This window comes from Triturus cristatus, chromosome 3_2, assembly GCF_964204655.1.
Source record: "Triturus cristatus chromosome 3_2, aTriCri1.1, whole genome shotgun sequence".
In the NCBI taxonomy this organism is placed as follows: domain Eukaryota; kingdom Metazoa; phylum Chordata; class Amphibia; order Caudata; family Salamandridae; genus Triturus; species Triturus cristatus.
Genome location: NC_140584.1, coordinates 13,632,515 through 13,659,319, shown reverse-complemented (window position 1 = coordinate 13,659,319; position 26,805 = coordinate 13,632,515). Strand labels below are relative to the sequence as shown.

Sequence of the window (26,805 nt, the reverse complement as noted above, 5' to 3'; positions counted from 1 at the left end):
TTGGACAACGTGGGAAACATTTTTGTAGGAATACTCCTAGAAAAACTCCAATCCTGGGCCAAAGAAAGATCAATCATTCCCCTACATCAGACTGACTTTTCAAAATGTGTTAGAACAACAACAAACATCATGACCATGGCATTGCTGATCGATTAGGCAGAAATAACAAAAATGCCATTACACCTTTGCTTTATCGATTACAGGACCGCGGTTGACCATGTAAATTGAAACAGACTGTGGGCAAAACTAGCAAAATAGGGAATTCCACAACCACTGCTGAACTTGATAATCAATCTGCACACAGATACATGGAATCAAATAAAGTTGGGTGATGGATTGTCCCTGTCTAGACTTTTAACAACCACAAAGGGGCTCAAACACGGTAGTGTATTGGCCCGACCCTCTTTTATTTGTTCCTAGCAGATTTATTCCCGATATTAAATACCAGCAATTCACACACCCCAAGATTAGGGGGTCTAGCACTACTGTGCCTACTCTACATGGACGATTTAGTCCTGATAAGTCAGATGCAGGTGGGCCTACAACATCTACTTACTACCGCATGGGAATACTCTGAAGCAAATGGCTTGAGTATAAATCTGGAGAAAACTATGACTATGACAATAAGGAAGAATTCAAACAAACCACCGGCTTGGTTCTGGGGGTCCAAACGCATTGAATCTGTACCTGAATACAAATATCTAGGTGTGGTCACTGACAAGGGTGGCTGTTTCTCTGCCCAGAAGAATTCAATGAGAATGAAGTGTCTCGCCCTGGCAGTTTTGTTAAGGAATCTCAACTCCAAACTGATAGGCCCATCACTACTCCCCTTAACTCAAGTTGTACAGGCAGAACTCCTACCAGCAATAGTCTACTTTAGCGAGCAGCAGAGGGGTAGGGACTTCAAAGTACTGGATAGCACAGTCATAACAGCGCACCAAATTATTTTTGGCCTACCGAACCACACCTCACCTGCGCAGTCAGCCTGAAGTTCGGCATACAAATACAGACCCTGGCAAGGCAAGGAGCATATATCATCTTCTGGGACAAAGTCCGGAAATCTACAGCAGGAACTCTCAACAAACACCTGTGGTTAGAACTACAATGGCAAGCTTCATCACCTGCCGCAAACTACCTTCAAACCAATCTGTCCAACATGAAGTTAACTCAGCTCTAGGAAACAATAAACCAATAACTGCACATTTAAAAAGCTAGTATGGAAATCAGTCAAAATTCTATCATGGATTGAGGATAAAGCTTCTCTATCAAAAAGGACTCATGGCTGGATGACCCTGAATACATTCACCACACCTGCAGCTCAAAACGTTCTAGCCTTGGGGTATGCTAAAACTATCAAAACCCAATTTTTGAGATATCGACTAGGCCTGCGACCCCACACAAAGCACTTTCCACATTTGCTAAAGGTCAAAACGGACCCCGCATGCAGACTATGTCGCACAGCACCGGAGGACATGCTGCATCTACTTTGTACTTGTAAGAAGCTCTTGAATGAACAAAATCAACTTTTAAAAGCTCATTTTAATCAACAAGGTATATGCACCTGGAGACAAGCTGTATTGGCCTGCTTCACACCTGACGATCCACACCTGAATTTCTGATTGGTGAAGTTCCTGAGATTGGAGGGTAAAATGCCAGATAAAAGCTGGAACTCTATTCAATGGGAACTGAGATACATCACAAAAATCCAGAAGGAAGAGCTGGTTCCAAAACTGAACAATCCCACATACCATGACTACATCACTATAAAATCAGACTAAATACATATGCTTTTAATAGAAGTCCAGGGAACGAATTTTAAAACTACAAGTTGAAATGAAACTTCCTTTATTTATTTTTATTATTACATAACTTTAAAAAAAAATTATTGATATGCTTTGATGCAATGGTTTTAAGTAACTGTGCAAAATAAATAAATAAATCATTAAGGTGTTTAGCTGCTGGTGTGGTAGCAATGGATAAAGAGAACACTTTTTTTTATTTCTATTGCTTGGCCCCTTTAAGGCCAGCACGCTGATAAACACTGAAAAAGATTGAAGGCGTAATGTGAGGTGTCACTGGACCAGGCCCACCAATTCAAGTAACTGACTCGTACTCCCAGTGTGCATGCCTGCTCACACTGGAGGGAGCCGTGAATGTGGGTGGCCCTTTCCCAAAGGTGAGGTGTAAAGCGACTGAAATATGAATTAGAGTATAAACTCAGCTGCGTTCTTTCCTCTGAAGAAAGGTCCATGACGTTTGAATACCTACCACATGTGAGAGTTGCATATAAGGCAATGTCATCCCTTTGATCAAACCCAGAAGCACTAAGCACTAGAGATGTTGCAATGTTTGGTTTCTGTAAGAAATATTACGCGGAATTGAAACCCCTGCTAAGTTATCAAATGTACAGCAAAATCTCTGGTTAAAAAAGGAATCTGTTATTTTTTCCACAAAATTAAATTATTTTAAAAAAAACAGTACTGTAGAAATGATTATGTTTTGTGTCATTTATATGTCTCTTGGCTGCCACCATTGACTCGAGGGTTGCTTTCTAGAGCACGTTTGTTTAGCATTGTTTTACATTTATAGAGCACTTCCTACCACAGGAATGGGTGATAAAGCGCATTTAGCGACGCATAGCAGGCTGCCCCTTGGCTTTTGCTTGGATGGAAGAATGTAAGTTTAAGCACAGTTGCCATAGTGACCTCTTATTGTGTTTGTGTCTCTGCTCCTGTTACGTGCAGCAGAGCAATGGGGGTGAGGGATAAGATGTGGGAAGTCTGAGGTTAATGCAGGGCAAGCTCATATTGAGTCTCAGCGGTGAGTAACCGATCCTTTGCCTTGAATGAAGTGAAGCAGAGCGAAGTGTGAGTGTCTATCTTCCTTAGGGGTGATTTGGGGCCAAACAGTGACACTAACAAAACCATACACGATGAGCGGACTCGAAGCCATTTAAACATGCATAATACAAACGAAGCTGCCAAGAAGTGAATTAACATACCTAAGAGAGAAACCTGGGAGATAGATCTATTGAGGACCAGTCATAGCAACTAATGTGAACTCGAGAAAGGACTGATCCTGCTTAAACATCCCTAAAGCCAATTCAAACATGGCCAGCACAGCTAGAGCTGCCTGGAATTGGTAAATCAAATATCCCCAAGGACTGACATGCAAGCTTGCAAAGTACGTTGAAGATTATGTCCCCTGGATTGTATTGTATTGTAATTGCATTTATATAGCACTGACTACTCCAGACGAGGTGTCGAAGCACTTTTTCGGTGAGTAGCACGCTACTCCGGAACCCATAAAGGAGTAGTGGTGAATTAGTATAGTGTAAATATTAATGTAATTTGAGAAGTGGATACGTTAGTCAGTTATTTGTATTGAGAAGGATAGTGGAGGGATAGAAGAGGGAAAAAGGTTTGCATTTATATTGCGCTTGCTACCCTTGATGGGGTTGTTGAAGCGCTTTTTCGGCAAGTAGCACGCTACTTTGGAACCCATAAAGGATTAGTGGTGAATTAGTATAGTGAAAATATGAAAGTAATTTGAGTGTTGGATATGTTAGTGTTAGAACTGGGGGTCTCTAGTTGGTAGAGGTAGGTACCATTGACCAAATAGGGACCCTTGCTTCTAAGTCAGGGAAAGGGGATTACACTACCGGATAACCTCTGCTCACCCCCTTGGTAGCTTGGCACGAGCAGACAGGCTTCTCTCAGAGGCAGTGTGTTAAGCATTTGTGAACACATACAGTAATACAGTGAAAACACTACAGATGGACACCACACAGGTTTTATAAAAATAAGTATTCTTTATATAGACTTAACACAAGACCACAAACGACAAAAATCCACAATACTGAACTCAAAATAGACTTAAAGATGGTAGAAGTCACTTAGTTCAAGTTGATGATAAATGTGACACAGTTCTCACAAAAGTACCTGGTTGCGTAACGCAAAACAAACAAAAGGTTTGCAGGGATGGAGATGCATTGGTTCCTTGCTTCGGGGGAGATGATGTGTCGTGCCTCAATGCTTGCGCAGAGTAGGGAATGCGTCTTGGTCCTTACCGGAGAGGAGGTGATGCGTTGATTCTTGTACTGCGTTCCGGTTATGATGCGACAAGATGGCGACTCGATGCGACACTCGGTGCGATGCGATAAAATGGCGCCCTTGAGGCCACGACGTGAAGACGATGTGTGCATACCCGGTGGCCGTGCGGCGAACTTTGTAACTTTGGAGCCGCTACAGGCCCTGCGACATGCTTCTCCAGTGATGCGACGGCGACCTCTGCGGCGGCGACACACTTCTCCGGTGATACGTCGGGTAACAGCTTTGACGAAGGCACACTTCTCTGGTGATGCGGCTGCGACCTCTGCAGCGGTGACACGCTTCTCCGGCGATGCGACGGCAACAGCTGCGACACGCTTCTTCTCGTTGAGTCGCGCTTCCAGCTCCCAGCGACACACAGGCTTCTGCAGACAGAATTCCCAGCAAGGAAATTCAGAGGTGAGCTGGTGGTGAAGTCTTTTGTCCCTGAGACTTCAGCAGGAGGCAAGCACAACTTCAAGCCCTTGGAGTAATATTCTGCAAGATGATGAAAGTTCTTTGCAAGTTCCTTCTCCTCTCCTTGGCACTGAAGACACCGCTGTAAGCCAGCCCAGCAACACAGCACACTGGCAGGGGGCAGTCCAACTCCTACAGCTTTCTTGGTTCTTCTCCTTGGCAGAGGTTTGTCGTGTTGTTCCAGAAGTGATCTAAAGTCTTGGGGTCTGGGTTCCCATATTTATACTACTAAATCCTTTGTCCTCTGAAGGCAGAGGGGCCTGTACCTAGTCCAAACAAGGTATGTGCAATCCTGGAGCACTTTGTTTACAGGACTCCTTCTTTCCTTTGGCAGGGTGGGCCAGGGACATCAGACACACCACAGGAGGTGGAGCCAGCATTGTGGAAGGCAGGCACAGCCCTATTCAGACCCAGGTGCTGACTCCTCCCACCACTCTACATGCAGATAGGTCTATTCAGCGCTGTGCTGACTCACCCTGTCTCTTGGAATCCCCCTGCCCCTGTCACTCACAAAACCAGACATACAATACACAAGCTAGCAGAGGCAGGCTGGATGGTTGGGTAAGAAAATACCTACTTTCTAAAAGTGGTATTTTCAAACACAGAATGCTAAAACCAAGTTTACTGTATTTTATCATTCTGAGTTCAGGCATACTAAACTCGAATTTCCTCAATGTTCCCTGGGTCAGTTAGGATTATAAGATGTTATAATCAAACTGCCCATTCTGGCCTATGGGGACTGGTAGCCTTGCAATAGTGAAAAACGAAAATGGCTGTAATTCACTATTAGGACATGCCACACACACCCGGGCATGTCCTACCTTAGTCTTACAATGCACCCTGCCCTTGGGCATACCTAAGGGGTGTCTGATATGAAGAAAAGAGAAGGTTTGGGGACTGGCAAGTGGGTGCACTTACCAAGTCGACATGGCAGTACTAGACTGCACACAGGCTTTGCAATGGCAGGCCTGAGACACACTTTACAGGCTGCTTCTGTGGGTGGCACAACCAGTGCTGCAAGCCCACCTGCAGCATTTGATTTACATGCCTCGGGCACACATGGTGCACTGTACTAGGGTCTGACAAGTAAATCAAATAACCCAATCATGGAGTCACTAATCAATACATGAATTTACAATAGAGAGTATATGCACTTTATCACTGATCAGCAGTGGTAAAGTGCCCAGAGTCATAAAACAGCCAACAACAGGTCAGAAGAAATATAGGAGACAGGCAAAAAGTTCAGGGATGACCCTGCAAAAAGGGCCAAGTCCAACAGTTAGTCAGTTATATGGATTGAGAAGGATAGTGGAGGGATAGAGAAGGGAAAAAGGTTTGCATTTATATAGCGCTTGCTGCCCCTGACGGGGTGTTGAAGTGCTTTTTTGGCTAGTAGCACGTGACTCTGGAACCCATACAGTGTTAGTGGTGAATTAGTATACTGAAATATGAAAGTAAGTTGAGTGGTTATTATGTAGTCAGTTATTTGGATTGAAAAGCATAGCAAAGGGGGTAGAAAAGGTAAAAAGGTTTGCATTTGCTACCCCTGATAAGGCGTTGAAGTGCTTTTTCAGCAAGTAGCACGCTAATCAGTAACACATAAAGGATTAGTGGTGAATTAGTATAGTGAAATATGAAATTAATTTGAGTGGTGGACATGTTATTCTGTTATTTGGATTGAAAAGGATAATGGAGGGATAGAAGGGAAGGATTTAGAAGATTTTTTAAGTTTTTTTTTGTTTTGTTGCTCATAGCAATAGGAGGAGGTTTGTGATGAGGAAAGGGTAGGTGGAGGGGGAAGAGTCAGAGGGAAGTTTTAGAAAGGCTTGTTTTGGGGGATCGGAATAGTGAAAAGAGGTATGAGATGATGCAAGGAGGGGTACAGTAGGAAAGAGTCTCTAAAGGGTTATTTTGGGGATCATAGTAGTGGTGTGGAGTTTGGTATGAATGAGAGAGTGGAGGTAATGGATATATTGATAGAGTTATAGGGTGAAAAATAGGCTAGTGCATTGGAGAGAGTAGTAGAAAGAGGTTTGAGATGAGTCAGAGAATTGAGCTAGAAGATATAATGCGGTATAGGGTGAAAAATAGGCTAGTGCATTGGATATGGTTACTTAGAAGAGAAGTCATAAATACGTAAAAGTAAAAAATATATAGATCCAAAAGTAATAAAGATATAGATCCATAAGTGCATGGAAGGTATATAGAAGCATAAAGGAATGTAGTATGTGTGGATTAAAGATGCATTAAATAAACTCTGGCTTTCAAATATTGTACTTTAAATTAGTTTTTTTTTTGTAGATCAATAGTGAAGCAATTGTAGATAAATTGTTATGATAAAAAGATGTACTTATTTATGCAGTCACATATACATGTTAAAAACATTTGAATAATGTAACTATCAGTAATATGTACATTTGCTAAGCAGAACTTATGAATATCTATATATAATATGTTTTTAAATATAAGTGTTCTACCCGTTTATACAAAGCAATACACATATATAGGTACACATCTATAGTAGAAATAAATGCTTATATACAGAGAGATATGCTGTATATTTCTATCTGTTTTTGTAGGGTGGTTATGTGGAAGAGTCAATTCTTGAGTAGTTTTCCGAAGATAAGTAGGATATCCATGAATCTTATGTTGGGGGTTAAGGGTTCCATAGTTTTGCTGCTTGAACAGAGAATGATGCGCCACCCATTGTTTTTTTCTTGTATCTTGGTGTTTTGAGGCGAGGTGCCACTCTAGAGCGGAGGTTTCTTTGTTGAATGTGTTTGGTAATTTTATTCCTGACGAAGAGTGGTCCCATTCCATATATTGCTTTGTGTGTTATATAAAGCAGCTTGAACGTGGATTTTCTGGCAAACGGTAACCAATGCAGGGCTTTCAAGGCAGGGGAGATGTGGTCTTGTGGTTTGATGTGTAAGAGTAGTCTGGCAGCTGAGTTCTGAATCCGTTGTAGTCTTTTCATGGTCATTAAAGATGATCTGTGGTAGAGGCTATTGCCGTTATCGAGTTTGGACAGAACAAGGGAGATGGTAGCTTGAACCTTGTGTGGCAATCCCAAATAGGGGAAGATTTGTCACAGAAATTTTATAGTAACAAAGCTTGATCCTGCTAGTTTGCCCACTTGGGCATTCATCGATAGCTGGAGTCCATGGTCATTCTGAAGTTTCTTACTTCCTTCGATAATTTAGGCGGTGTTCCAGGATCATCAGGCCACATGGCAAGTGGGTCATAATGCTTCCAATAGCCACACTTGAGTATTTTCATTTTGGAAGCTTTCAAGAAAGGGGACAGGTCGATCCCTTCCAACTACCGCCCAATCAGCTTGATCGATTGTGCGCAAATGGTCTTATGCTGTTCCGTCCTGGCTAAAATCCAGGACTGGATGGATGAGAATGACATCCTCTCTCCACTCCAAGCAGGATTTCGGTGGAAGACCGGCACAATGGATTAAGTATTTCGTTTAGTGATGTTATATTGGAAGGTTGTTGTTCTGGGCAAGGGAAACCTATACATTGCCTTCATTGATTTAAAAACAGCATTCAACCTTGTGCCCAGAGACTCATTATGGCGGGTGTCTAGGGATATGGGAATGCCCTTGGAGATCTTGGAAATATTAGTTAGGTTACATGATGGGAATTATGCCCGAGTGAGATGGGGAAACCAGGGACAACTTACCGAGCCCATTAAGATCCAGCGGGGGGTTCGCCAGGGATGCGTACTAGCTCCAAACCTTTTTTCCCTGTACGTCAATCAGGTGGCAGATCTTTTGTGCTCTCTACCAGCTGATGCACCATCTCTGGCGAACCAAAAAATCGCCACACTGCTATTCGCTGACAACACTCTATTAATCTCCAAAACTCCCATGGGTCTCCAGAAACTTTCAAACCATTTTAAGGAATTCTGTGATGAGAGGGGCTTGGTTATTAACACCTCCAAACCCAAGCTAACGATGTTCAACCAGCACAAATCTTTTAAGGGAAATATACTCCTGGATAATGTCCTGCTGGAGAGGGCTAGTTCATTTGATTACTTGGGTATTAGACTATCGGAGGGAATGACTTGTAAGAGGCATTTAGAGAAGGTCTCCTTGAAATTAACTCAGCTCACTGGGGCACTGAGTAGGGAGCATCGCTTGTCATATACCAGGCCCGTAGCTCCTGCTCTCAAATTGTACAACTGCAAGGCTGTGACCAGTGCCCTTTATGGGGCAGAGCTTTGGGGCATAGCATCCCCTAATGAGCTTGCAGCTGTGGAAAGCAAGTTCCTTAGGAACCTGATATCCCTTCCTTTAAGTACACCTCTTCTCCCTCTTAAGCTTGATCTGGGTATTAAGTCCATCAACGATCTTGCAAGTCTTCGCCCAATGTTGTTTTGGCATAGATTGGCCTCTACCCCTAACTTGGCACACTATGCAGCTGCTTTTTGCGAGGTCTCAAATTTGGACACCACAAATAAAATTGCCTGGATTAAACAAGTAAATGCTTTACGGTCTTACATTGGCTTGTCAACCCAGGCCATCAGCCAAGCACCTTCATACCCAAGAAGTCAAGTTAAACTTTTGTATTGGGCTTGGGTCGATGAGAACAACTTTCGGAAAAACCATCTTGGCAGCCTAACATGCTTTCATCGATCTGAAACCTAATTGTCATCTAGAAAGCTACTTTGATATCATCAAGGTCCCAGCTGACAGGAAGTTGTACACACAGTTTAGACACGGCAGCTTACCAAATAATGCTTTTACTAGCTCCTGGCAGGATAACAGATCTCATCTGAAGTGCTGCCCTTCTTGTCCATGTCCACTTGAATCTATTGGCCATATACTTTTTGCCTGCAAAGCATACACAAAGCCAAGAAACAAATGGCTAGCTCCTGTGTGTAGACAATTAGGGACCCGAAGCTCCAAAGACGCCCTACGGATACTAAAATCAGATGCCAGACCTCTTTTTGCCTGTGCCACTAACACATTTTTAGGCCACTGTTGGGCGATCAGAAGGAGGGCACAACCCATAAGGCTAACTGGCATGAATAGATAAAATAGGTTGTGCTGACTAATCAAGATTGTCCTGATTAAGTAATGCTGATTTTTTTAAATTGTTAAAATTGTTTTACGATTCTATTTTACGTATTTTATTTAGGTTTCTGTGATTAGTCTTGGCACCTTGCCTTTTCGATTAATGGTTTGATGCGCAGAGTATTAACCTGTAAATGTAAATTGAGTTGTATAAATATTAATGATGCACTTGCACTTTCACCATATAATTATGTTAGTGAGACCCAAGTCATGAACTCTGTGGATATTGTTTTACTCATATGATGTTAATATTCTTTTAATGTTAACTTGAGCGCTTTTATTTCTTACTTGCACATTGTTTCCCGAAACGCTCTTTTTATTCCAAATGACATTCATGATCTGTACGGTCGCTTCTTTTATGCTTTGTTAAACCGAAATAAAGAAATTTTGTGGCTCCATGTCATCCATTGATCCACAACTGAAAATTGGCGAGTTTACAATGTCTTTGGGGCATTACAGTTGAAGGAGTACTTGCATGTCATCTGCATAGTTATAGCACGTAAGATTAAATTGATTGATCAGTACCGGTAATGACTTAATGTAAATTTGAAAAGCATGGGCGAGATAATAGAGCCTTGAGGGACCCCTGCTTTTGTGAAGTACGGTTTGGACGAGAAAGGTGGGGTATGGAGAACATTAGTTCTGTTGCGAAGGTAGGACACGATCCAGTCTAGCATGCCAGCTTAGTAGAGTCTTTGTATCAGAGTGACATTGTCAACTGTGTCCCAGGCAGCCAAGAGGTCCAAGAGGAGAAGCACAACCACCCCATTGCAGTTAACTGTGTTCTTCAGGTCATCCCAGATGGCAAGGAGGGCATATTCTGTGCCTCTCCCTGGACAGAATCCTGTTTGGAAGTCTGAAAGTATGGCATTCCCTTCAATGAATTGTGACATCTGGGCGAAAGCTGCTCTTTCTACCAGTTTGTCTTGGAAAGGTCCATTTGAAATCGGTCTTTAGTTGTCAGGGTTCAGCGGGTCGAAGTTTGTTTTCTTCCGTAATGGGTGTATGTATGACTTTTTGAGTTCTTCTGGAAGTTTTTCGGTATTTAAGGAGTTGTTGATGATTCTTCTTACTGGAGTGGCAGCAGAGGTTGTTAGAAGATTGTCTTGAAGGTTTGTAGTGGACACGGGTTAGAAGGGCTCCCAGCAGACCTGCTTGCTTAGACCAGGTCCATAAATTCATTGTGTGAAATGTGTCGGAAGGAACGGAGAGGCTGGGGTTAGAGTATTCTTGAATTGCAGCTTTGTAAAAGGGTTAGTGCTGATGCTTTGTCTCTGTTTTAAGTATGAGTCTAACGTGTCTGCCTTGTCCGTGTAATGATTTGCCAGTTTTTCTGTGAACTCTTGAGTAACTGGATAAGCTGCTTCTAGGCAAGTAGGTTTACGAAATTCATTGAGTATTTTATATAATTCTTTATTTGCACATTTAACAGTTTGAATTTTGTCAGAATAGTAATTTTTCTACGCTTTTTTGATAGCTGACTTGGACAATCTGTTAATTTTCTGCAGGTGAAGTTTGACTTCAAATCAAATCAAAACCAAGCTTTATTCGATTTTAGGAATTAAAATCATAAAAGCAGACATATAGATAAAAACAACAATTAAAAGGCAAGACATAAGTTACATGTAAAAAATATCATTACGCATCACATAAGAATATATTCAGGATAATAAAGTTGGGTTCATGTAGATCATATAGAATTCCATAAGCAATGGTGTCACCCTGACTGGATCAAACCTATAACTGATTTAACAGTTTAGTTGTTTAAATGTTTTCTGGCTCGTATCACACCCTTTAAAAAGCCCATCACTGAGCCGGTACAGTAACAATTTTCCAACTTCTGTAAATACAGGAAGGCGGGGCGGCATTGCCTCCACCCCCCTTGTTTTAGGAAAGGGATCAACCATCTGCATCTTTCATTAACATAAAATTTACAAAATAAAATTACATGTAATGTAGTTTGCGATGAAATGTTATAACATGGGCAGCGGCAGAGATCCCTCGACCAGTCGTTGATGTTTGGGTGAGTAATAAGGCGATGGAAGGACCCAAGTCTAAATCTGGTTAACAGATATCTGTCATAACCTCCTGCCACACATGTTAAATATGGTTGAATCTCACTTGTTACAGAAATAATTTGATGATGAATCACCGTAATTTTGTTCAGTTCCAGGGCTAGCCTGACTTCTTCTAGGTGGGTCATACAGGTTTTTTTTAAATCCTTTCTGTTAGTAGAATTCATATTATTGGGTGAAAAATAAAAATCTGGGCGTCCGATATCCTGCATGAACTTTTTGACATAACTGAGCCAGGGTATTTTATCCGCATTAACCAGTCGCATGGCATCAGTTAAAACTTCCCTATTGAGGCCCGTGCTAGCTGATGTCCAAATTCTGTGCCATAGCAAGATTGGTTGAATTTTAATTAGGTCAGTGATGTAAGCAGCTCCTAATTCACTATGGCAGTTGAAAACTGAGGTGCTAACTGGAACTCCCAGGATATACCTAAAAAACCCATTTTCGATACATTGTATCGTCTTACAATCCTGGAAACCCCATATCGCAGCCCCGTAGATTGCTATGCTTATGCATTTTGCTTGATAGATTTTTAGCAGCATTACGGGCGGGCGTTTCCCCAATTTTATCGACAAGCTTTTTAGAGCGGCAATAGACTTCATGAAAAGTAAGCTCCTGGCCTTAACTGCTGCAGTCCATGAGCCTGTTCTGTTAAAAAGGACGCCCAGATAACTGAACAGGTTAGTGGATTCCACCCGGTTACCGCCCGCCTGGTAACTTCTAACTTTACTTTTCATCCCCCCACAAGTCATGACAAAGCTTTTTTTTGCATTCAGCTTTAAGCCAAGGCTATCCATAAAACACGTGTAAAAGGAAAGGGCCCTCTGTAAACCAACCTGTGTGCGAGACATAAGTACTGCGTCATCGGCATAAAGGAGGGAGGCTATCGGGCGTGCGTTGACTATTGAGGGATCCCTAGTATGAGACACCAACTCCTGTTCCAGTGCGTTGGTATAAAGTGAGAACAGGAGTGGTGCCAAAACGCAGCCTTGCCTAACGCCCCTCTCTACCCTAAATGGCGCCGTGCACTCTCCCTTTAGTCCGTAACGAACTTTTGCTCTTGCGCCTGAATACAACTGTCTCAGAAAAAGTAATAAAACAGGATCGACTTTTAAATCATTAAGAACTTCCCACAACTTATTATTTATTACACAGTCGAAGGCGGCTGAGAGATCGACAAAAGCCAGGTAAAGTTTCCCTGGCTTTGCCTGTGTATATTTGCCAATTAATACGCTAAGATTCAGGATCTGCTCATTAGTACCTAGCCCAGCTCTAAAGCCATATTGTACATCGGTTAAAATATCATTTTCTTCTGTCCATGCTTGTAAGTGATCTAGGACAATTCTACCAGCAATCTTCATTAGGGAGTCCAGCAGGGATATTGGACGATAACAGGCAGGGTTCCCTCGCTCGCCCTTTTTAAAAATGGGAACTATAATCGATTCTGACCAGGTGCCTATAAAACCCTTTTCACAGCATGCTTGTAAGACCCTTGTCAGGATGGGCCCCCAGACCTCCAGATTTGACTTATAGAGGTCTATTGGTATCCCATCGGGACCAGCGGCCTTACCTCCATTGCTAGCCTTCACTGCCGCATTCACATCTTGGAGTGAAATATGTAGATGCATTGGTCTAAATTTCTGTTTTCCGCTAGCGATGTCTTGTTCCTCATCGTTGGTCCCCACATCACCCTGTAATGAGTACACATTGGTAAAAAAGTCTATCCAGGTTCTCTCATCGATTGCTACTTCGATGGAAGGTGCATCCAGGTTATTGTTTAAAAATGGGGCATTCACAGCCGACCAGAATTTCGAGCTGTCTTTGCTCTCGGCTGCCTCGCAAAGATTTTGCCATACTTTATCTTTCAGCTCAGTCACCCTAGATTTTCTTGCAGCATTGTAGTTTTCTGCAAGACCTGATCTCGCTGTTGTCTCTTTTAGAGCTATGCAGAGCTCTCTTCAAGTTTGAGTAGCATCTGGTGCAATTTTGGTCGAACCATCCCTTCCTGGGTTTGCCTGAACCATTGCCTTCCCTGGACAGCGTGCTTTTCACTACCTCAGTGATGCGGTCAAAAGCTTTTAATACATCGTCATGCGATGGTTTATCACTTAAGGATGTTAAGATGGGGTCTATTGCCTTAGAGACAATTTCGTTATTTAGCTCAGTGGGATCCCGGCTGGCCCATCGGATAGTGTAGCCGTTTTTCCTACCCAACTCTATATTCTGCACCCATGCAGATCTATTACATGATTTCCGGGGTACAGAGTTAGAGGCTGCTAAGTTCACACTAATTGCCAAGTGATCGCTCATTATATTATGATGGATTTTGTATCCTTTCACGTAGCTAGCGTGATGATTTGGAATAAGGATGAAATCAATAATTGATTTAGAACCTCTACCTATGAAAGTATGGCCAAAATCCACCTTGGGCGTACAAAGGCAATTAGCAAAGCCAAAGTCATTTTTAAACATGATCTCATTTAAGAGCTCACCTTTTGTTGTATGTTGAAAATGGGCCAGGGGATCATTCTTATTCAAGGTCAGTCCACATTTTCCCAGATTCGCAAATGGGCACAGGCTGGTATTAAAATCCCCACCCCAGATGGGGATTAAGATTGTATCACCTCTTAGTTTAAGATTGTTAATGTCCTTATTAAGGTTTTCTAATACAGTCCCCAATTTATCCTTCTCTACATTATTATAAAAGTTGATTAAAATCAGGACGGTGCACAAATCCATATGTATTAGGACAATTTGGTAGAAAGTTTCTGCACGCACCATCTCTGAATTGCATGCCCCCAACATGTTCGATACATATACACATAATCCCCCATTCGATCTACCAAAAGTTGATCTAATAGCAGGTGTGTGAAATGTTTTGAAACCATTTATGTGGACTCTATCAATAACCCAGGTCTCTTGTAGACATAGGACGTCAAAGCGACTAACAAAGTCCAACCAGGCCGGGTCGTTCACTTTGTGCTTTAGGCCTGCCACATTCCAAAAACAGACGCTACAAGTCCCTGCCTGGTGGTCTATTGGGTCCGCCGTGGTCCCCAAAGTGATGTTTATCCTAGATTCGGTACTATCTTCCTCGTCCGCTAGTTCTGCCACGATTTGGTCCTGCAAAGTTGTCGAACCCCCCATTATACTTATGGGAGGGGAGGGTGCCCTCTGGGGTTGTGGGCTGTTAAATAGTGGTCATTCGTTCTCGTCTAAAGCAGATAGGGGGCCGAATCTGTTTGACACTGCTAAATTGTAGTGGGAACCCTCCTTATTCCCTCCGTACTGGGCTTGATTTACCACTGGATATTTAGATGGTAGGCGGTAAAAAAAGTCCAGCGAACGTACTTCGATACTGGAGTTGGAGAGGTTTGAGTGGTAAATTCTTGACAAGATTTCGCTAACGAGAGCTGGTGAACCTAACGATAACACTATACAGTCTCCCTTATAAAGTTTACAGCTAGTTCCAACCCAGTCGACTCTCCTCACCATCTTGAATTCCCTAAAGAGTGCGTTTGTTAGGCCAGTCCTATTACCCAGCCAATTTACGGTTTTATTTCTTAGGGCCGGCCAGGTTTCAGTTGTTGCTGGATCTAGTGTGGGTACATTGACTAAGATGATGGTATATGGGGTAGCAGCCGGAGGGAGATTAAGTATTTGGACTCTATGGTCCGCCATCTTATTAATGTCTTCTCCCCCTTTACATTTATCAAGAGATTTGTGACCTGCAATGCCCATCTCGTTATTCCTAGAAGGCTTACCGACTACAGGGGAACCACTAGTAGTAGCCGTGGGCCCATGTTTAAGCGAGTACGGGCGACCGTCATGCCCCCTGGCTGCAAAAGCGCCCCTTACCGGCTCCAGAGCTGCACTGCTTAAGACCACCCTCTCAGTTTGTCCGCTACCACCCAACGGCCTCTGGGTCCCCTTGCCTATCCCTTGAGCATCGTTAATCTGGGCCGCTATCATTGTTTCCATCCCTTTTTCCATGCTTTCTAACCTAGTAGAAAAGGTGTTCATTGATTGCATAACGAAATCCTTTAATTCTTTAATGATTTTATATAATTTAGCTGAATCGCATAAGGAGTCACTGCATGGCTTTTTCCCCTTTGGGGTGCTCATACTCTGTACATTATGTTTTGTGTTTTTCAATTTCCCCATGCACTTTTTTGGCTGAGTCTTAGTTTGTCTAGGGGTGGGGGTTGGATGGATTATAACCACTTCCTCGTCGGGGGTATTGTTTGCCAGCTTTGGGGTTGGTACGGTACCTTCTTTGTTAGATGAGGAGGGGGGATCGCAAGCTGTTATTCCTGCAAGGGCAGCCTCATTGTTCACCAGAATACACCCGTTGAGCTGTTGGGCGTAATTAGAGGTGCCAGGGAGATCCCTCGTTCCCGCCCCTTTATCCCTTGATAAGTTACTCTCCATTTTCTTTGTTTGGGCTGATAGGGGATCTGCAGAGTCGAGATTTAATGTCTCTTCTACTGTGTTGATCTGTCTTTCGATGTCCCCGACAGCCCCTGTTAGGTAATTGCTTGGTACTTTAGGCGAATGATTCGCTGTCTGTTTTCTTTTCCCCATTGCAACCTTTTAGGGCGTCTGTGATCTCACAGGAATAGACAGATTTAACACTCAGACAGGGCTACAAAGCGTAATTAGCAGATTTAGTACCCTTGGAGCAAGTATATCCCCTAGATACTCTTTCAATCGGCTTGGTTTACTTAAGGGTCATTAATAATTAAAACAGTTTTAGGAAAGCAAATATGACAAGTATGCTCACAAACGTCCAGGGAGGGGAATGTCCAAAGGTGCTAGTTGTGCTAAGTGCCCAATAGTTCCAACTTGCCCGAGTTAATGTCAACAAGCAAAGAAAGGGGGGAACAGAGAAGTGAAATACTCTCCCACAGTAAGAGGCAACGGAAATGATCACAGCACCTTAATCAACAGTCCAAGTGGAGGGGCAGAATCCAGGAACATACAAGTTAGAGGGGTGGCTCTGCACTGGCTCCGACTGGCGATGACGGGCAAGGACGGGCCTGCCCTTGGCCCGGGCTTCGCCCGCGCGTGTCCCGCGCCGCGAGGCTTTGCTGGCGCTTTTATGCGCGTTGCTGGTTGTTGCCGCCTCCCTCCTGGGAGCTGTGCCTCCTGGTAGACGAAGTCCCGGGAAAAGTGCTGGTGCCTGAAGGTGCTTTGTGCGCGTCCCGCGCCGCGAGGCTTTGCTGGCGCTTTTATGCGCATTGCTGGTTGTTGCCGCCTCCCTCCTGGGAGCTGTGCCTCCTGGTAGACGAAGTCCCGGGAAAAGTGCTGGTGCCTGAAGGTGCTTTGTGTGCGTCCCGCGCCGCGAGGCTTTGCTGGCGCTTTTATGCGCGTTGCTGGTTGTTGCCGCCTCCCTCCTGGGAGCTGTGCCTCCTGGTAGACGAAGTCCCGGGAAAAGTGCTGGTGCCTGAAGGTGCTTTGTGCGCGTCCCGCGCCGCGAGGCTTTGTTGGCGCTTTTATGCGCGTTGCTGGTTGTTACCGCCTCCCTCCTGGGAGCTGTGCCTCCTGGTAGACGAAGTCCCGGGAAAAGTGCTGGTGCCTGAAGGTGCTCTGTGCGCAGGCGAAGTTTGACTTGGTTGGCATTTGTTTTGATGGCTAGCATGTTGCAGCTTTCTAATTTGTTGTTTTACCTCTTTTATCTCGGTATTTCTCCAAGGTGCTTGTTTTCTTTTGCTCTGTTGTGTGGTTTTGAGTGGTATCAGTGTATCCAAAGCTTCCTGTAGCCACTTATATAGTTTTTTAATATAATTTATTGTTACTAGATCTGTACTGGATGTTACTTGTCTTTCTAAGTGTTCCAAATTGAGTTTGTTCCACGGCCGATAGGTGGATGCACGTAAGGTGGTTTTAGGTGCGTCGCTTAGTGTTGTTTTATGTTGGAAGGCAAGCAAATGGTGGTTTGGCCATGTGACCAGAGTCATCGTTTGAAAGGTAACTAGTTCTGTATTAGCACAAATGACATCTAGGATGTGTCCAGCGTTGTGTGAGGGTTTGTGGACAATCTGATGCAGGTTCAGTGTCTCCAGGCCAGTGATTATTGTTTTCAAATGAGGCATATTTGGTTTGTCAAACTAAATGTTGAGGTCACCCAGAATGTATAGAAGGTACCGCTGTCACTGCTAACACTACGTTTAAATGCCTTATAACTTAAAAAAGATTTACCCTTCTTACCTGCAGTACCCAAAAAGGATCATCTGAGCATCATAATATATAATCCTGCCAAATTTCATGTAAATCCGTCAGCCGTTTTTATGCTACGTCAAATACAATAGTCTTATCGCTGGTAATCCTTACTATAAATACAGAGCGGCAATCAGATTTAATGTGACCGGGTGAAGAGGTTGCCCCGGCTTGAGGAGAAGAGGGCCATCAGTGTCCTCAAGTCCCCTAACATCGCAAGACTTGAACCCACTGGTTGGTTCAGTCAGACTGACCTCTCAGTCCCTACCTGCAGCCGCTGTTTGACTGGACCGATCCCCGTTGGATAACATTGGGCGCACAACGCTGTATTACACCTCTGCACCCAGATGACCCAGTGCCACCCGGTGAGAACTATTCCTGCTGCATTTGAACTTGCCCCATACTCACCTTAAGTACATGAGATTGGTCTCGTAAGTTGTTGTACTCTACCTGCATGCCGTACTTGTTATTCCTTCCATATGACAAAATTGCACTGTTGACTTTTTCATCGTAAAAGTTTTTCTCTTGCAAAATGTATGTGTCAGCTGTGGGTATTGCCTACGTATGGCAGGAGACTATGTGCAAGAGGGTAAACGATGCGGTCTCAGTTTGTAATTTGTATACATACATGCAATATGACCATGTGCTTCTTCGGGTGATGCAAACAGAAACATTGTCCACCATTATGCGATTTGGGTGCTCAATGCCAATGAAGATGGGAAGCATATACTGCAAAGCATGTGCAATAGAGTTGCCAAAGGGACAGATCCATGCCAGATTTTCAGGATTCCCACGGACTATGTAAATACATTTTATTTACAGTCATTGAATGTATACTTATTTTATGAGACTGTCCTCCATAGCTAACAAAGACCCACTCCCTTAAAACACAGTAACCAGGCTGCATGCACTTTGTTAGTCCCTCCTTATTTATTCTACCCAGGTAGCGACGACGTAAAACGTGAAAGCCACGGATTATGGAGTTTGGCATTTCGAGGTCATTGGCGCTTTTCGTTGTGAGGAACTTTCTTCTCGCCCATCCCCCAGCTCCCTCAAGCTGTCGTCCAGATCCTGTTTGCATCCACTCCAATTTCCTTGACCAGTAAAATAATTTATGCAGCTTGTAAATCTGAGCAGTGTGTGGAATACGTGCCTGCAGCTCACCAGACTGCAACCTGATTTAACTCATTAGAGGGTGAAAGCCGTCTCCTTTCACAAGGAGCAACCAGCCTCTGAAGAGAGTGTACATATCTATCTACGACCAAATGCTTGTACACCAAAGTGTCGAGTCAAGGGGACAATTGTACGGTTATGCACTGATTACAGTGTCCCGATGATCCTAAATGATTTAATTCCTAAATGTTAAATACAGCCATACTCTGTCAGTGAAACGGGCAGAGATGTAAGTGTATTTCTGAATGTGTTGTCAGAAATAGCCCCTTCCTCTGAGATGTTCCTCATTTTTTCCTGGCTGCTAAGCATAAAACCCTACATTCCCGAGTTATGCAATAAACCCATTTATCCTTAATGACGTAGTTGACCTTCAGAAGCTACCTTGGTCTCACAACCATTTCCTACTTACTGCTAATGGCTAGGGTAAGGGTACTCACCAGTGGAATCTACAAAAAGTAAAGAGTGCTCTTGAAGCCCTGCTGATTACCGAGCTCTGAAATCAGAGGTAGCACGAGCAGTGTTGTAGGTGAGGTATCAAAAGGCAAGCACTGCTATCCCTAGCTACGACCTATCAGATCGACGCTGCTAACCCAAGGCACTCAGAGTTGTTCAGTTGAAAGCTCACTGCAGTGAATTAACACTCCATCCTCCCATCTCTAACCCCTCTTGGTGCATCTTCAGGTCCTTTGCATTTTGTGTGAGGACATTGAAGAGAGAATACCTTGGTGGTACGTAACTTATTCTGCCCACTAGGTGCGGCCATGTTGCTGAAGCAGGACGTCTTGTTTTCATGATTCAAAGGCAACACATCTGAGGATCCGCCTACAATGGAAATTATGTGGATGAGGAAATTGATTTTGATGCATGGTGCTTGCTTACATTCAAAAGCATGGTGCTTGCTTACATTCAACAGGAAAGCCCACCTCACTACTATTGCAAATCACATAAATATGCCCCCTGTACAAAGGACTAAATAATATGTGAACTGCAATTTTGATTCCTTTATTCGGATACATTATTTCTCTTTCTCAACCAAGTTTTCTTTTCCAGCCTCACCCTTTCTCCATAACCAACCAACCCACCCACCACCACTTACTTCTCGTTAGCGTGCAAAAATCATACAGTTTAGTTTCAAATTCTAACCACACCCTGTTCACCTTAGAAAACAAACAGGTGGAAGATTCACGCGAGTGAGAATCCGGGGCTATGTGCACACTCATTGTCAATTGTATGTTGTTCTCTCTTTGCAAACTACACAACAGTCCGAGAAGCCAGGAATCTGATAGTGTCAGGATTTCAAACAGATTTTCTTCAACTGTGACAATAAAAATGGTCTGAGTTGTGCTGTTCAATTTTGAGTCTTTTACATTTTTAATTATCTCTCATTTCAGACATGGAATGTGCAGATGTGCCTCTTCTGACACCAAGTAGCAAAGAGATGATGTCTCAGGCATTGAAAGCCACCTTCAGTGGGTTCACAAAAGAGCAAGAGCGGCTTGGAATACCCATAGGTAAGCAGCAGCACCATGAGGGACCCCATGTTCCAAAATAACTCCAGGAATGGCAACATTAATCATGGTCTTTGTGTTCGTTCAGTGTCATCAGGGCAAAGATAGATCAGCACAGTCTCGCTGTGCATCAATTCCGTGTTATGAGCGTGAGAAAAATCAGCACAGCATTATGAGTGCAGCAGCATCAGTGTCATAGGATGGTGTCATGGTGATAAATCAGAACAGCACTAATGAGTGCAACACTTGCAACACACATTTATGATTGCACAGTTGTTACTCACCAATTAAAACAATCCTGATTGTGTAATGAACATTGTGCTTTTAGGTGCCCTACAAAAAACACAATCAGCTGATAGCTCATCCCCTGATACTATTACTAAAGTGTTTACACACTTAGTACTGATATGACGTTTAGAGTACCCTAGATTTTCTTCCTACCTGTGGCTCAAGTAATCATGATTTCTAGCCCTTCATTCACTTCCAGGCGTCCCTTTTTGTTATATTGTCAAACCAGTTACCACCTCATGGCTCACTGACAAACAAGACCTTTAAAGAAGGTCTCCAAATGGTGAGACAGCATTTCTAGCCATCCCGCTGAATTCTACGAAACTACTTTCCATTTCCTAGGGCTCTGAGAAATGTGCAGTTGACAATGGTGGTCAAATACCACTGCTTAACAGCTTATTACTACTGTTTGGCATTGAGCAGCCCATGACTGTCAAAACCAAGGTTCATGGTTATGAAATATTGGTTTTATATGGGAGCAGCATAGTATGAGACTATTTCAGGTTTTCACTAATAAACCCTCATCCCTGAGTTCATGGAGCTTGCTTCTTGACTGCAGACATGTCACCTCTAGCTACAGGTAAAAGGTCTTCAGAAGGAACACTGCATTGCGCACTGGTACTTCAAAGCCCACTGGCCCTTCAAAGCCAAATAAGTTCCTCGAAAAATGAAAGGTAACAGGTCATACGACCTGTAGATGGGTGCGGTTTTCATTTTATTTTTAGTTTTGCATGCTCCTATAAACACAACCTGAATGTTTAGCTTTGGTTAGAGAGCCAGAGAGGTGCCTGGGTGCTCATTACGTTTAAAAATAAGACGATCCAACCATTTCTCTACCATCGCCTACACCAGTGACCAGATTTGGGGCCTAATTTATATTTTTGCAGACCTAGTAACTCCGTCAGGGTTACTGAGTAAATTACTCCATCGTTCTAATGGAGTCCTCACCTGCCAAATTGAGAAATTTCTGCTGCCCCAGGGGACATTCTTAGCATTGGCAGGAACCATCACTGCGGTTGCTGTCAATGAACTGTAAGTTCAACGGATACCTCTGTCAACATGACAGAGCCACACATCAAACCTACATTTTTAATTTATTTTCAAAAAGAAAATCCCACAGCAGAATTTTTTTTTTAAATAAACAAAACGAATGCCCCCCTCGCTGTGGGAGTTTTGCTCCCATGATGAGGGGGGTATTGAGCACTGTTCAGCCCAAATTCAAACCAGTGGCGTAACGATAATTGAGGGGGCCCCCTGCAAGGTACGTGGGGGGCCCCCTCCGGACTCTATCAGGAGCTCCCCGGCTGAAGTGCAGTTCTGAGTAGGCCCCGTAGAGCTTGGGGCCCCCCCGCACTGCGGGGGATGCGGGGGCCTGTGTTATGTCCCTGATTCAAACGGCCCTTACTCCGTTGGTCCATCGGAGAAGTTTGACCATGACGGAAACAAACTATGGTTCACCTGTATCTAAATCGGGTGTGCGGATCATAATTTTGGCAGAGAGGGAACTCCATTGTTGCTGTGACGGAGCTTCCCCTCCACCAACATTTAAATCAGTCCCTTGGTCTTTCTGGTATTGTATGTCAGAATATCGGTGTCAAAAATATCCACTGACATATTGTGTCCTAAATATTGTTTACAAAAATATCATCTGACAGGATTTGGATCCTCTATCATTAACCTCTTCAGCGCTGCGCGGATTCCCGCGCGGTGCTGAAAGTTATGAGCGCGGGCGGGGCCATGATGGAACGGTTCCGTCATAAGCACAGCCCAACCGACGTGCATGACGGAACCGTTCCGTCATCGGCGTCGAAGAGGTTAACTCTAATGGGCGTATATTTCTGAAAACGATATTTAGGACAAAATATTTATGTAGAACAATATTCTAGAACCATACCCCGTGGGTGATTGCAGAAGTCGATTAACCACTTTAGAAGGCAGTTCCCCACCTTGCGAATTTGTGCAGAGATCAGTTTCAAGTGAAATCTGTAATAACCATTTGAACCTTTCCTCTTCCATTCTCAGACCCACGTGAGTGGACTGACGCCCACGTCAGGGACTGGGTCATGTGGGCTGTCAATGAGTTTACCCTAAAAGGTGTGGATTTCCAGAAGTTCCGCATGAATGGTGCATCGCTGTGTGCCCTGGGCAAAGAATGCTTTTTGGAGCTTGCTCCAGATTTCGTCGGGGACATTCTATGGGAGCACTTGGAAATCTTGCAGAAAGGTAATGATGCTATGCCCTCCTGCTACCCACTAAATTAAAGCCCTCAGACAATGTGTTGTAAATAAGGCAATGGGCTCAGCATTATGTATGTTCGTATTTGTATTGTTTGCAGCGTTCTAATACCCTCACAGGCACCTGCACACTATCCATTCTGAAAGATGCATCTTCCCTGGTTATTTTATTCAAATAAACATTGGATTTTTAATTTTTACAGGGAACTTATTGTAAGTTCTTCGGATATGTCTAGCGAAATGAAGTTTATTACGTTGAAAGTTATCAGAAGTTCTAACTCTTGGCTAATCTGGGCAGCACAGGCAAACCGAGTGGAAACAAACTATTTCTCAAAAATCTAAGTTTATTCGCCAGATCAAAGCCACATCATCCTTTTCAGAGAAGTTTTAAACGTGTTTCAAAAGTGGTTCTCTGATTTTATCTCACCTCCAATACAAGACTCCTTGAGCAAGTGAGATAGTTCAGGAAGTTGAGTACCTGTTTGAAACATAAGTTAGTATATTGCAGAAGACCATTTATAATCCTGGCAGATCCTGCTGCTGTTTAGGGCTGATTTGGGCTATGCTATCATACAGTGATCATTAAAATCATAAGAGGCACACGTATTATATTCACTTTTATTTTACAATATCTTTTAGTATTCCTTCCAAATGTAATTCATCTCCGAAGTGCATTTGCAATGCACGAACACCTCTGTAATGCCTCAGGAAGTTCATCAGAAGGGGCTTTGATGTGGAATATAAGGTGCACACCTTTTTTCAATTAACATTTTTATTTAGGAAATACTATTATCCAAGCAAGAATAAGACCTGGACTAAGCCTTTGTAGCGAGACTGAGTTGATCTAGTTAAGAGGCCCATTTTCTGCAATCATGTTGGGCTACCACAGCTTCTTAGCTTCTTCTCACTGAAATGTAAGGCATGCTCGGAACATATAAGTTGGTTTCTTAACACAATATGCCACAGTATCCTTTTTATTGGCATTGAAGATCTTTTTTTAAGCAAGTGTTAGACATGGGAGTCTCTGATTGGCAGGGGTATGCACCCTTGACCAAGCAGGGACCACCACTCTATTCAGGGTGAGGCCTAGACAGTCCTCTAGGGCCCTGTACTCACCCTGTCGTAGCTTGGCGCAGAGCAGAAAGGTTTATCCTGAGAGGCAATGTGGAAAGTAGTTGTGTACCACACACCCCCAGCAACACAGTGAGAACACCACAATAAAAAAGGTGCTACACCGGTTTAGAAAAATAAGTCACCTTTATCTAGGGAGAGTATGCTTAAAGCAATACAGACCTAATCCTTGGCTTAAATAATTCTTATAAGCAGTTTTAGCTAAAGTACTATTCAGTTAGAGGAGACAGAGTCTGGCAATGTCCCGAATCTTGGAGGGTCCGCTTTAGGGCCTATACGGTATTATTGCGTCATTCGGGAAAGGTGCCACCGCCGGCCTGTTCGGGGACAGTTGTAGTAAGAGCCAGGGTCTTTTACCTGCCGGGAGCGTAGTGAATAGCTGCTGGAACCACACGGGGAGGTACCCTACCTCTCTCTAGGAGGACAGCGGGGATACCTCCAGCTGGGAGGTGTGTCGTAAGACTCACCGGAACTGCAGAGACTCACTTGCGAGTTGGTCCCCTCCCTCCGTTGAGGGTGTTGTGGTCCTGCCAGGCGAAGTCTGATGGTGTGGCGCTGATGTTGTATTGCGGCCTGGGGTGAAGCAGGATGATCGCTCGTGACTCATGAGGTGCGATCCCCACCTCCGACTGTGAGGCACGGCCGCGGGTTCTTTAAAGCAGTTAACCACGCACTGAGGCACAGTTCAGCTTACAGTCATGAAGTGCTCTGGTCATAGAACCAGCAGAACACGGGCTGGTGATGATGACTCCCTGTCTCTGCACACTGTTAGGAGGGTTTCGTGCAGAGGTCCTCTACGATCAGAGACCTCTGGGAAGGGCAGGGGGCAAGCCAGCCACCCTGGGTCATTGTGGAGATGTTCTTCAATTCTCCCAAGCAGGGCAACGATCAGCAGCCAGTAAGGCAGCTCAGCATGGCAGGGCATCAGTTCCTGGGGACAGCCAAACTAAGCACAGTGGCAATATTCCTGGCGCAGCAGTCTTTACTAGGATAGTAAAGGCAACCCCCTAAAGAACAAATAGCTTCAAGGTCAGGGAGAAGGGGGAAAAAACAACAGCAAATAAGTAATATCCCTCCAGACCTCTATTTCTTTACACAAGGCTTATTATAAGCTCATACATGGGGCGCAAGAAAATACTCTGCTACACACAGAACTAATGTTTTCTATTTTTCTCATTTTATTTCATTTTTATCACTTTTGAATCATTCATCTGATATATTTCTTTTTTTGCATATTATTTCATTTTTAACATTTATAAATCATTACATACAAAGCCATAGCAAATTGACCAACTTTACAAAAATATACAAATCTTTTCCAGAGACAAAATTTATACAAAAATAACACACAGTAGATGTATCAATTAAGAACAACATTAAGGTATTCACTTAAAGGGATATAAGGAAATTATGCTGGCCTATGGAGGGGTAGGGCTCACTGCGATGGCAGAGGCCTGCGGCAGGTATGCCAATGTCACCATATTTTTAGGGGAGAGCACCCGCACCTTAGCACTGATCAGAAGTGGTAAAGTGCCCAGAGTCCTAAGTCCAACAGAAATGTACAGTTAAAGTGGGAGGCAAAACGGCAAAAAGGTAGGGGGAGACTGCCTGAACGCTGACAGGTCCAACAGCAAGCAAGTATGAATTTTCTTTTTTTGCCCTCAACAAAATGTCTGCATTTTTTGATCAGACAAAGCAGCATTACTTGTCAATGAACAATAATGAAATAGTACATGTTTTATAACTCACAGTACTTTGTAGGTGTCTGCCCATTTCTTCTTTATTTTCCACATTGATCTGTATGTATCTTATGTACATATACATGGAATACATTGCAAGCGCTTTTTAAGTCGAGTGTAAATGACAGCACAAGCTGGATGGTTGCACAAGACATATTGTGCGTCTACCAAGAACATATAAGGTCTTGAATCCCACCCATCATGTACCATTGGTTAGTTTTCCTGTCACTCTCATTTGGCTGCTTCTAATTTTTCCCTGAAATGGAGCATGGGCTCTATACAATCGCTTTGATTGGCGGGCTTCTATGCTTTCTCTGCTCACATTTAGGGAACTACTTGTTCTTTTTGTTTAAGCATTGGATCGGAGTGCCTGTGTTTTCCATCTGTCTTTCTCATGTGCTTTTCACCCCTTCTTGTTCTCTCTTCTAGAAGAAGGAAAGCACAACGTGTACATACTCTCATGTAAATACAGATGATGCAGAAAATACACAACACAAGGAAGTAAATATAAGAATTCATTCATGTCATGAGTCATTTTCAATTTTTAATATGATTTTCCCCATGAATGCAATGATTTCAGTTTACCTATTGTGAAGATCTAAAATCTGATATATGGTAGAATTCTGATCCTCAAAATACTTTAGGAGTCCAACTGGGTGTTCGCACCAACACTTTTGAGGGGTTTCATGTTGTCTGCAGTGAAGTAATAAAAAAAAACGATGCAAGTGATGCTTGAGTTAAACTCAGCCACTGGTAATTACTCTGGGTCACATCCCAGTCCATTGTG

The 26,805-nt window shown here is 43.4% G+C and overlaps 1 protein-coding gene across 1 annotated transcript in view; it reads left to right on the top strand.

Annotated features, from left to right (window-relative positions):
• Nucleotides 1-26,805, top strand: part of ETS1 (ETS proto-oncogene 1, transcription factor) — a 368,683-nt gene that overhangs the window by 121,333 nt on the left and 220,545 nt on the right. The window contains exons 2-3 of the mRNA XM_085647182.1: nt 20,510-20,629; nt 22,937-23,137. Coding sequence (XP_085503308.1) covers nt 20,510-20,629; nt 22,937-23,137 — 321 coding nt within the window. The remainder of the gene's footprint in view (nt 1-20,509; nt 20,630-22,936; nt 23,138-26,805) is intronic.